The sequence below is a fragment of the Coturnix japonica genome, chromosome 32, assembly GCF_054131305.1.
Source record: "Coturnix japonica strain WE chromosome 32, WE-NBRP24, whole genome shotgun sequence".
Taxonomy (NCBI): Eukaryota; Metazoa; Chordata; class Aves; order Galliformes; family Phasianidae; genus Coturnix; species Coturnix japonica.
The window spans coordinates 2,392,915-2,405,762 of record NC_140694.1 but is presented as its reverse complement, the minus strand read 5'-3'; the positions used below and the strand labels follow the sequence as shown (position 1 = coordinate 2,405,762).

Here is a 12,848-nt window from a genome sequence, read left to right as displayed (position 1 = left end):
GAGACGTGTGGGGGGAAGGAGCCCCCCGGCAGGGCTTGTGCTGCCACAGCTGCTGCCTGGGGCAGGGGATCACAGCTCCACTGCACAACAGTATGTTTCTGAGGGCACTTTGCTTGAGGATAGCCAAGGCAGGGGGTTTCCTTTTCCTGTTCTGAGGGAATCTTAATTTTCAGTAGACATGGATAATTCACTCAATCTGCAAACAGGCAGCTTTTTAGGATTCACACTGAATGGCACAGAGGCTGTTTTGGGGGCTCTAAGAGCAGTTGGGTTAAAGATATGAGACATGAAGCACATGAAAATATCCAGGGAGGAGGGATAAGAAAAGAAGAGGAAGGTTAGAGCTCCATATGCTGCTTCTGCTTAAGGAATGCTGAAATATATGAAATTAAAGGCAAGTAATGGTGCTAAATGTACACTGTTGTAGGAGAATGAAAACATTTCATAGTATAGCAGGAGGAGTGTGTCTGAGAATGGTCTGGACTTGTCATTATCTTCTGCACTCTGAACAGGACTCCAAGCCCAACAACAGCAGATGCCCAACAGCAGCTCCATCAGTGAGTTCCTCCTGCTGCCGTTGGCAGACACGTGGCAGCTGCAGCTCCTGCACTTCTGGCTCTTGCTGGGCATCTACCTGGCTGCCCTCCTGGGCAACGGCCTCATCAGCACAGCCGTAGCCTGCGACCGCCGCCTGCACACCCCCATGTACTTCTTCCTCCTCAACCTGGCCCTCCTTGACCTGGGCTGCATCTCCACCACTCTCCCCAAAGCCATGGCCAACACCCTCTGGGACACCAGGGCCATCTCCTATGCAGGATGTGCTGCACAGCTCTTTTTCTTTCTCTTCTTCCTCTCAGCAGAGTATTCCCTTCTCACCATCATGTCCTATGACCGCTACGTTGCCATCTGCAAGCCCCTGCACTACGAAACCTTGATGGATAGCAGAGCTTGTGCCACCATGGCAGCAGCTTCCTGGGGCACTGTGCTTCTCTATTCCCTGCTGCACACTGCCAGTACGTTTTGTTTGCCTTTCTGCAAAGGCAATGTTGTCAACGAGTTTTTCTGTGAAATCCCCCAGATCCTCATACTCTCCTGCTCAGAATCAAATCTCAGGGAAACTGTGTTTCTCAATTTTAGTATCAGTTTAGTATTTGGCTGCTTCGTTTTCATAGTGGTGTCGTATGTGCAGATCTTCATGTCCGTGCTGAGGATACCCTCTGAGCAGGGACGGCACAAAGCCTTCTCCACGTGCCTCCCTCACCTGGCCGTGGTCTCCCTATTTCTCAGCACTGGCTTTTTTGCCTACCTGAAGTCCCCGACCATTTCCTCCCCACTCCTGGATCTGACAGTGGCACTTCTGTATGCAGTGGTTCCTCCAACACTGAACCCTATTATCTACAGCATGCGGAACAGGGAGATCAAGCACGCTCTCAGGAAGGTGTTGCAATACACACTATTCCAGCTTCCATAAAATGCACAACTTTCTTATATGATTCCCAGTGTTGGTTTTTTATGTTCTATGCATCTTTGGTTGTTTGATTATGTGAGATATAGCAACGTAAAAAAAAAAAAAAAAAAAAAAAAAAAAAAAAAAATTGAACTCATAAATAAAAATGTATTACACTTCTTTCCTACCTAATTTCCATTTTTTCACTCCAAGAGCTCATGTAAACATGTATCCAGATTCCCTGAATACGTTAGAAGATGCCTAAAATGTTTTCAAAAAAGACATTTGCTTAGGTTTTCTTTCTTCATACTTTGTCTGGATTAGGGGAGGTACAGCCGCAGACAGCAGCTCAACGTGCTCTTTTCATTTCTGATCTCTTTACACCACCACAGTGCTCTCGAGCCCTCTCATTTGTGCAGTCCTGAAGGTCTTGTGTGTCTCACGACTGTCTGTTGCCTATACAGCAGAAATCGAGGGCTGCAGTCAGTAGCCAGCAATATGAACAGGTCTGTCAGAGCTGGTCTCCTTGCTGGCACTGCCATAACAAGAGGGCCCCTTTAGAGCAGGTCCAGAGAACTGGAGGCCTCTTCCAAAGCTGGTGTAAGGAATATACCTCAGGAGCTGCTCTCTGAGAAGACTTCAAGATATTCTGGTGCATTTCACTGACTGCCAGGGATAGTTTCAGAAGTACAAGGAGATCTGTAAGGGACTCAAGGCAGTGCTGAGGTTTAGAATCTGTGGTCTAAGGTCAAGATAAAAAGAAAACGATTATAAATATGATAAATGCATATATACATATCTTATATATATAGTATATTTTCACATATATACAATATAGGCAGTGGCTAACATATGTGCATGTACTAGTACATATACATATGATACATAGATGATAATTGTTTATATGCATATCTGTTTGCAAGTCCAGGACCTGTTGCAGGGTATTTAACAGCCCCAAGGTTCACTGTAGGAACTGGAGAGGCTCTTTTCCTATTGCAGGAGTTGGAGCAATTGCAGAGCTCATTGCCAGAGCTGAAATCACCGCAGGACCTGTGACTGAAGTTGGAGCAGCCACTGTGCTCATTGGAGGGGTTGGAGTGACCACAGGGGTGTACCTCCTGGCACAGTGCACCTCCCTTGGGAGGAATTTGTTTCATTTTCTTATAGCAATACTTGGAACAGCTACAGGACCTGTTGCAGGAGTGACTGCAGAGCTCATTATGAGGGGATGAGTGACAGCGGGATCTGTCCAGAGCATGGAGCAAACGCAGGACATGTGGCAAAACCTTGGAGCTGCTGCAGGGTCTGTGCCAGGAGTTGCAGAGGCTGCAGCACTGTCAGCATTTCCAGCTCTCTGGATCTGGCACACTGCAGTCATGTGTGTTTCTTGGGGGCTACCAGTGCCACAGCAGACCTGCCCCCAATATTCTACCAGTTTCTCAGGATCCTGCAGTTGCTCGGAGATGAAGTTCCAAAGCCCTGGGGGTGCCCACCACTCCAGGCAGCTGCCCAGACCATCCCACACCCCCTGCCATGCAGAGCCTTCTCACCTTGGGGTAGATCTCTCACTGATATTCCTGAATAATGTTTAACCTCAGTCACAGAATCATAGAGTCACCAAGGTTGGAAAAGGCCTAAAAGATCATCCAGTCCAACCATTCATAGGTCATTATCCATATAGGCTATTACCTATAGCTCCCACTTAACCATGTCCCTCAACACAATATCCAGTCACTCCTTGAATACCCCTGGCTCCCAGAGAAGACAACGTAAAATGTGTAATTCCTAATCATACCAACAATATTACTTTCAAAACACAAAGATGACTACAGAGCTGAATGTGCACAAAACTTCACTTTGTTGGCTGCCAATTTTATTGTGATATAGACCAAGGTCAAACAGCATAGCAAAATAAATACCCTAATCCAGCATCCCAAGTTGACAAATGATGCAGCAGGGAAAACAAGCAGCAAGCAAGGAGCTGTGCAATGCAGCTTCATGAGAAGACTCATCAGTCTCCACAAATAGGGAAACTCTCAGCATCATGGCCTGCAGTTCTCCAGCTCCCACAAACCCCTGTGTTATCTCGCTCTGGACAGATGTGCTGTTATCTCAACCCTTGGAGCCTCTCATCGGGCACCCGAATGATGGTGGTTGTTGAATCCAGCATGTGGCTGAGCAGCACACAGTGCTTTGTGCACTGCCCAATTCCCAGTGGCATGGAGATGAGAATTGGGGAAAAAAAGTACAACGTGTGGGTTGTAACAAAGCAGTTTACTAAGAGATATAAAAGGAGAGGAGTAATAGTTCTGACTGTATATCTGTTGATATGGAATTGTATGTAACAACTGATGCACAAGCACTTGCTCATCACCACCAGACTGATGCTCAGCTGGGCCCTGGGCAGTGAAAAGACTGAGATGAACTCCCACCCCTTTCAATACAATTTCTGCTTGCTGTCAAGTGGTACAAAATGTCCCTTTGGCCACTTCCAGTCAGCTGTGCGCAGTCTGTTCCTTCCCAGCTCCTTGAGCACTCCACTGACCATGGCCTTGGCTCTGTAGAACACTGCTTAGCAGCAGCTATAAACATCAGAGTGTTATCAACATTGTTTTTCTCTTAGAACCAAAACACTGCACCATAGCAGACAGTCTGAAGAAAACAATTCCATCCCAGCTGTAACTCAGATACCTGCTTGTCCTCCTCCTCTTGTTCTTCCGGATCGGGAAGCAAGGAACAGAATCTGCTGCTCTCCACTTTGAGAACTTTCCATCAGTTCTCAGCTGGCTCCTCTGCCATCCCCAGGCAGAGCTCAGTGCACTCTCACAGACAGCAGCAGCATTTCTTCATCTTCATTGCCTAATCGTAATGAAGAGTCTGTACCTACTTTCCTACAGTTCAGAGGTGGGAACCATCCCACCATGTCTCTGTGAGACAAACAAGACCCTAGGCCCGCAAAGGCACAGAGATTTGGAGTTCGCTGAGTGAATGTTTGTGGTCTTCTCATTAGCGTAAAGACTCTTCAGAAAGCATCCCCTAACAGAAGCATGTTTTGATTTAGCCTGTCTGGGCCTTGCATCGACACTGTGGTACTGGTGTTCAGGGCCTTGCTCAGAAGCAGAAGCCTGCATGAAAGGAAGTGCTCTGTGGTTTTCTCTTGAGTTGTCCTGTTTATTTCTCATGCTACCCGCACTGGTCTACAGGCAATTTTGGGCAGCAGCAGGTTGGGGTTACCCCCAGAGGGTACACAGTAAGATTTAGGATGGGGTATTGGCAGTAAGACCTTCTCTGAGGAATCCTCACACAGTCCTATGGAACAACTCAGAGGCTTTCTCTGCAATCTCCAACACCAACAACATCCCTCAGCCCTTCTCTGTCACATCCAGTTCCCCACCCTTCGCCCTTTGGACCTGGTTAAAAGCCCTTTAATCAATCAGTGCAGGAGCATTTCAGATGGGGTCATGGAGGAGGCAGACTGCCATTCTTGGGGTGGCCATTTTCCCACGAGGGCATGGTGGGAAGGCTTGTCCTGTCCAGTTCAACCAACACTTGTATCCACCCAGCAGAAGGCTGTGCCCTCTGTGTCCCACTTGACCTCTGCATGGAGCTTACAGTTGACAGGGACATGGCTGAGAAGCTCTGGGCATGGACTAATGGACAAGGAAGTAAGGTAGCTTCTTAAATTCCTCCCTTCATACCTTAGCAACTTCCTTGTAATCTCCCTAAGTATCCTGTCCTTTCGTCTCAACGACGGAGATTCTCTTTTTCTTCCTGAGTCTCAACAGTTTTTCCCAGTTCAACTACACTGGTCTTCTTCCCCTATGGCTCACCTGATGGCATTCAGGGACAGCCTGATCTTGTGCCTTTAAGATTTCCATCTTGAGGAGTGTCCAGGCTTCCTGTACCCCTTTACCCATAAGGAGCGAATCCCAAGGGACCCGTGCTACAAGTGTCCTGAACAGGTCAAAGTCCGCCCTCTAGAAGTTCAGGATAGTAGTTTTGCTAGTCACCCTTCTGACATCTCCAAGAATAGAGAATTCTACCATTTCATGGTTGCTCTGCCCAAGACAGTCCCCAACCTTCTAAACTCCAACCAGTCCTTCACTGTTAGTGAAGAGCTGATCTAGCAAGGAACCACATCTGGTGGGCCTTCATACCAGCTGCGTAAGGAAGCTGTCTTCCATACAATCTAGAAACCTCTTGGACTGCTTCCTCTGTTCTTTATTATATTCCCAGCATATATCAGAGAAGTTGAAGTCTCCCAAGAGAATGAGTGCTGGCGATCATGCGACTTCAGTAAGCTGCTCATAGAATGCCTCACCCATCAATTCATCTTGATTAGGTGGTCTATAAGAGACCATTAATAAGATGTCACACCTACAGGCCTTTCCCCTGATCCTTACAAACATGCACTCGTCTTGATTGTTCTGAAGCCTAAGCTTTTCAACATCAAAACTCTCTTTAATATAAAGGGCCACACCACCACCCTTCCTTCCTCATCTATCCCTTCTGAAGAGCTTGTAACCATCCATCACAGCACTCCACTCATGGCAGTGGTCCCACCATGGGTCAGAAATAGCAACTAGGTCATGGTTTGTCAGATGCACAGTTGCTTCCAGCTCCTCCTGCTTGTTGACCAAGCTGCGTGCGTTGGTGTAGACGCACTTCAGCTGAGGCATCTGCCTCTCTCCCAGCTCAAGAAGCGTTCCCCTAGGCTCATCTCTGGTGAGCCTTGTTTTGTCCCCTCCCCCATCATCGCTAGTTTAAAGCTCTTTCAATAAGCCCCGCTACCTTCTGTGCTAGGATTCATTTTCCCCTTTGAGACAGTTGGGTTCCATTCATGGATAACAGACCATGGGCCAAGTAAACTGCCCTGTGATCAAAGAACTCAAAGTTTCTGGCTCAATACCAGTCTCTGAGACAACTGTTCATTGCTTTGCTTTCCAAGCCTGCTCCGTGTCCCTCACTGCCACTGAAGGTATAGAACAAAAAATCACTTGATCTCCCACTCTGTGAACTAAATGGCCTAAATTCCTGAAATCTCTTTTTCTAGTTTGTAGTCTTATCTAAGAAATTTCACCACTGCCCACCTAAACTATGAGTAGTGGAAAATAATCAGTGGACCTAACCAGCATGGGGAGTTTCCTTGTTATGTCCCTGACCTGAAACCAAGAAGGCAGCAGACTTCCTGACAACTCAGGTCCAGTCTGCAAATGGGGCCCTCTATTCCTCTGAGAAGGGAGTCACCCACCACGACCACCCTTCTTTCTTTCATGGCAGAGGAAGTCACAAGGCTTGGTAGTGACTGCCTTGCATTAGGTTCCCTCCTAGGCAGATCCTCCATTGCCTCCCCATTCTTATCTCCTTCAGATTTCAGAGTGTCAAACCTGTTGCTTAGAGGGAGCAGGGGTAGAGGGCTATGCAGGCATGGGGGGGCTCCTGTGACGTTGAGTTGGGACTCTCTTCCAACCCTCCTCATCAGTCAGGTCTGTCTGACTGTGACAGGGCAGGGAGTCAACCACTTTTCTGGGGGTATCTGCCTGGCAGCCTTCCCTCGGGGATGTCAGCAAGTCACTCCACCAGCCCATCTCCCGATCACACTCCCTGATGGTAAACTGTGAGTAAAACCTTGAGTAAAGTGAGAGTTCACCTAGACAAAAGTAAGAGTAAAAACATGGACTGACGTGAGGGTAAACCCAGAGTAAACCCAGGATCCCATCCATCGGGCATGCACAGCCTCTAAGGGCAACTTTTTCCAGTGTTGCTGTGTAAAAATATAGGTTCCTCACATCTAACCTATGTCTCCCCTTTTTAATTTAAATCCGTTTCTATTTGTCCTGTTATCATCAGACCATCCCATCCTTATTCTAGCGTTAGGCATCTCATCCTCAGATGGAAACCCTGGGGCTGAATTGGGATCAGTTTTTCAAAGAACCACAGGAGCTGCAAGTTCACCTAGCTGAGTTCAGATGTGCACAGTGAGGTGTCTGTGTGTGAGTCCCTCATCTGAATCCTTGGTTTTTATTCCACAGCGACTGCACTGCTCATACACAGACTCTCAGTGATGCCCAAGGTGCCTTGGGTGATCCTAGTTTTGTGCTAGTGCTTGTAAACTGTGACGGAAAATCTATGAGATAGACAGCTCCTTCTGAAGCATCAGCTGAGGGCCAGAAGGGAGGTATTCTTGGCCATCCTAAATACCACTGCAGCCGCGTGCTTAGGGCACCCATTGTGTCTTTTGCACCTGTCCCCATGGAGTATGTAGTGATATTCAGCTTACCGAAAGGATGAGCTCAGAACAGAAGAGGCAGATCTTCCTCTCTGCTCCATCTGTGGCATAGTCTGGATTTCAAGGCATTGCAAAGATATGGCACATCTATGTTCTTGCACTGATGACAATTTAGTATGCTCTGGGCTCGCATTTCAATGGCATCTAATAAATCTAGGGTCATACCTGTTGACAGGAAGCTGGCAAATGTTGTCACATTGTAAGGAAGAGCAAGAAAGATGACACGGGCAACTATGGACCTGTCAGTCTCACTCCAGTGCTTGATAAAATTACGGAGAAAATGATGGTGGGAGTTATGGAAAAACACCTGAAGTACAATTCTGTGATTGGTCACAGACAACACAGTATCCCGAGGGGATGGTCCTATTTAATTTCAAGTCTTTTTATGACACCTTTATCCATTGAGCTGAACAAGGGAAGGCAGTTGATGCAATCCTTGAGGATTTCAGTAGAGCTTTTGATACTATTTCTTCAGCACCCTTCTGGACAGAAATTCCTGCATACAGCTAGACAGAAACAGAACGTGGTGTGTTGTAATACAAGAAGAATTTTACAGAGCAGCAGCCATGGATTGAGATAAGGAGTTCACAGAGCAGCAGCTGCGGAGCAGGATAAACAGCATGAGAACCAAGGACATCTCTAGGAAAAGAATGAATGGCTCGTGGCTTTGAAGGGGGGTTATAGGGTTGTTATTGCAGTAGCTTTCCTCCAATTAGCGTGTGTGATTTTTGGACGCCCTTGTCTGTCTCCTATAATAGCATGGCTTTTCGAGAAATAAATTGATGCAGCTATATGTAACCATATTGGTGTTTGTCTGTTTGACCCAGCACGCTGACATTTTGCCTTTCAGGTTCACTAGCAGTGGTGGGTGAGCAGTTGGCCAGCAGTTCTGTCCCAAAGAATTATAGTCAGTGGGTTCCATTGGGCTGGTAGATGGTCACTGTCAGAGTTCCCCAGGGTTCCATTTTGGGGCCACTTTCCTTTCATGTTTATGCAGATGACTTGCATGCAGGACTAGAAGATGTTCTGAGCAAGTTCGCTGATGAGACCAGATGAGGAGGTGCTGTTGCCTCCACTGAGGTTGGAGAGGACTTGCAGAAAGATGTGGACAAGTCAGAGAAGTGGGTACCAGTTGGTACTAAGCACCAAGTGCATAACGCATAACAAGAACAAGTGCCTGATTGTGCACCTGGGTATGGGCAACCCTGGACATACACACTGACTGGATATGGGACACATAAGAGAGGTCTGACTGAAAAGCATTGGGGGTCCTTCTCAACATAAAATTGGAAGTGAGTCAGCAGTGTGCCCAGGCAGCCAGGAAGGCCAACAGTACCCTGGAGCACATAAAGCAATTTATTGCCAGCTGGGTGAGAGAAAGGTTTGTCCCTCTTTGCTCTGCATTGCTACAGCCCCACATCCTGCGATGAGACACAGGGCACATGTGGGATATGAACTTAACAGCATCCTTGCACCACATGCAGAGCCTAGGATCTTCCATTCCCATGTCTTTCACTTAACATCATATAGACCTCCAACTCACTGCCCCAGGAAGTGCCTTGAGCCAACATGAGAGACAGGATCTCCCTACCTCTGGTTTTGCAATCAGGGCTTGACCTGTCTGCTTCGTAAGGCAAAGGAGAGGTTTCTTAGCATGCGAGTGCCTTTCCCAGCCTGTTGTCATGGCTTCCAATTATCTTCTCTAACTAGTGCCTTGGGAAGCTTACTTGGTAATGGCCCTCAGTGGGCCCATTAATACTCCAAGAAACTTCACTGTTACTTCTGACTTTGTCTTCTTGAGCAGTTTGTGCAAACTTCTCTCTGCACTGGTGGTTGATGGACTCAGCAGCAAATGAGCCCTGGGACCCATTCTAACCTAAAGAGCATCTTGTGCCTTGTGCCTTCCTGTTATCTATTTCAGGTTATCAGAACTTGTTCAGCAAAATGGAGAGATACCTGGAGAGAGTTTAAATAGGAAGAATCCAGCAAACATTTACTGTTTATTTGTTTATAGTTCTGTTTAAAGAAGGTATTAAAACAGCACTGTGCAACTCCTTGTGCACATCTGAGCTGAAATAGAGGAATCCCAGCTCCCAAGGGTCTATGGGGAGCTGAATCCCATTTCTGCCCCAGGGTTTCCATCTAGGGATGAGGCGCCTGCACTGCCTCGGCTGGATCACTGCCCTGCACAGAGAAGCTGTCTCAACCCTCCTTGTCCTTGTCTGGTTGCCCTTTTTGTTTCATCAAACATTCTCAAGCAGGACTCACCAGATGTCAGGAAATGACTGGTGGATAACTCAGCAGATTTCAAAGAACCGTTATGATACTGTTGTCTTTCAGGAGCTGATGGCCACGAGGACCCAGGGACAACACAGGGGAAATGAGCGGGAAGGATAAAACTGACGTCCTCTGCTGCTGAGCTTGGCCGCGCTCCTGGGACACAGGGAGCTCATAAAAGTGGGCAGAGCTGTAGAGAGACAGCTGTGCCCAGGAGCAGCTCTTGTGCACACACAGCCGGCAGGTGAAAGACAGAGACGAGAGAAATAGGAGAGAGCTTACAGGATGTGTGCGGTGTGAGCGGGCTGTGAGCTCACTTCAGGAACATTGCTCACAGGCCATGACACAGTAAGTCCCTTGCAGTAGGTAATGCAGCTGCTATTCATAGAGGGTTAACTTAATCTGGAACATCCCGAAGCAGATCTAGCTTCAGGCAATGAATGTTTCTTTACAGTGGAAAAAGCCTTCTGCTTACCTGAGGGCTTCCATACTGCAGTATGAAAGCACAGCCCTGAGGGCTACGTGTCCCAGCACGGCTGCAGGCTGTGCAGCCGGGGCTGCAGGTGGGTGCCCAGGGCTGTCCTGCAGAGCAGGGTCCCTGCTGTGCCCCAGGGGCTGTGTGCCGGGTATGGGACTCTGCCGCCTGCCAGGCTCAGCACTCAGCCTGCCCGGGGAGCTGCCCAGGGCGCTGCGGGGAGACGTGTGGGGGGAAGGAGCCCCCCAGCAGGGCTTGTGCTGCCACAGCCGCTGCCTGGGGCAGGGGGATCTCCACTGCACAGCTGAAAGTTTCTGTGGGTACTTTGCAAGAGGAGAGCCAAGGTAGCAATTTTCTATTTCTTGTTTGGACAGAAGGGGGAAGGATTCGAAGCAGAAGTCTAAGAGTCTGTCAAACATAAACACAACTCTGAGACTCCCAATTCTTCTTCAGTCAATTGCTTGTTATGTGAACTGTCACACGTGAAGTGTTTTCAGCCTCTCCTTTCAAGAAAAAGGAACCTTTCCAAGGGTGGAACTAGTTGAAATTATCAATTTTGTTGACAAGAATAATGCACCTATATTGCAAATAGGCATGTTTCCAGAACAGAAAGTGAAGGGCACAAAGGTTGGGACTGAGGATTTTAACAGCAGTGAGGGTAAAGATATGAGACACGAAACAGATGAAAAAGTCCAGGGAAATGGGATAAGATTAGAAGATGAAAGGAAGGTTAAAGCTCCATGTGCTTTTTCTGCTTATAGAATGGTGAACTTAATGAAGTTAAATTCAATTAGAGTTGCTAAATGAATATTGTCATAGGAGAATGAAAACATTTCATAGTATAGTAGGAGGAATGTCTTTGAGAATCATCTGGATTTGTCATTATCTTCTGCACTCTGAACAGGTCTCTGAGGCAAGGAACAAAAGCAGATGCCCAACAGCAGCTCCATCAGCGAGTTCCTCCTGCTGCCGTTGGCAGACACGCGGCAGCTGCAGCTCCTGCACTTCTGGCTCTTGCTGGGCATCTACCTGGCTGCCCTCCTGGGCAACGGCCTCATCAGCACAGCCGTAGCCTGCGACCGCCGCCTGCACACCCCCATGTACTTCTTCCTCCTCAACCTGGCCCTCCTCGACCTGGGCTGCATCTCCACCACTCTCCCCAAAGCCATGGCCAACACCCTCTGGGACACCAGGGCCATCTCCTACACAGGATGTGCTGCACAGCTCTTTTTCTTTCTCTTCTTCCTCTCAGCAGAGTATTCCCTTCTCACCATCATGTCCTATGACCGCTACGTTGCCATCTGCAAGCCCCTGCACTACGGGACCTTGATGGACAGCAGAGCTTGTGCCACCATGGCAGCAGCTGCCTGGGGCGCTGGGGTTCTCAATTCCCTGCTGCACACTGGCAGTACGTTTTCACTGCCTCTCTGCCAAGGCAATGTTGTCAACCAGTTTTTCTGTGAAATCCCCCAGATCCTCAAGCTCTCCTGCTCAGAATCAAATCTCAGGGAAACTGTGTTTCTCAATTTTAGTATCAGTTTAGTATTTGGCTGCTTCGTTTTCATAGTGGTGTCGTATGTGCAGATCTTCATGTCCGTGCTGAGGATACCCTCTGAGCAGGGACGGCACAAAGCCTTCTCCACGTGCCTCCCTCACCTGGCCGTGGTCTCCCTATTTCTTAGCACTGCTTCTTTTGCCTACCTGAAACCCCGCTCCATTTCCTCCCCACTCCTGGATCTGACAGTGGCACTTCTGTATGCAGTGGTTCCTCCAACACTGAACCCTATTATCTACAGCATGAGGAACAGGGAGATCAAGCACGCTCTCAGGAAGGTGTTGCAATAAGCACTATTCCAGCTTCCATAAAATGCACAACTTCCTCATAGGATTCCCAGTGATGGTTCTTTATTTTTTATGCATCTTTTATTGTTTGATTATGTGAGATATCGCAACGTGCAAAAAAAAATAAAATGTTATTGAACTTATAAATAAAAATTTATTTCACTTCTTTCCTACTTAATTTGCATTTTTTTCACTCCAAGTGCTCATGTAAACATATAACCAGATTCCCCGAATACGTTAAAATATACCTAAAAATGTTTCGAAATAGACTTTTACTTAGCTCTTCTTTCTTCCTACTTTGTCTGGATTTGGGGAGGTACAGCCGCAGACAGCAGCTCAACGTGCTCTTTTCATTTCTGATCTCTTTACACCACCACAGTGCTCTCAGGCCCTCTCATTTGTGCAGTCCTGAAGGTCTTGTGTGTCTCACGACAGTCCTGTTGCCTCTACAGCAGCAATCAGGGCTGCAGTCAGTATCCGGCAATACGAACAGCTGTGTCAGGGCTGGACTCCTTGCT

General features: G+C 47.7%; 2 protein-coding genes across 9 annotated transcripts in view; one reads left to right on the top strand and one right to left on the bottom strand.

Annotated features, from left to right (window-relative positions):
- Positions 1 to 12,848, bottom strand: part of LOC146755455 (receptor-type tyrosine-protein phosphatase T-like) — a 353,697-nt gene that overhangs the window by 88,370 nt on the left and 252,479 nt on the right. The gene's annotated exons all lie outside the window — the stretch shown is intronic.
- Positions 11,419 to 12,521, top strand: LOC146755456 (olfactory receptor 14J1-like). The gene has a single exon (XM_085525440.1). The coding sequence runs from the start codon at positions 11,419 to 11,421 to the stop codon at positions 12,331 to 12,333; it is 915 nt and encodes a 304-aa protein (XP_085381566.1). The 3' UTR covers positions 12,334 to 12,521.

Bases quoted from the DNA above. Each gene is read 5' to 3' on its own strand.
- LOC146755456 (XM_085525440.1), top strand. From the start codon at position 11,419: ATGCCCAACAGCAGCTCCATCAGCGAGTTCCTCCTGCTGCCGTTGGCA.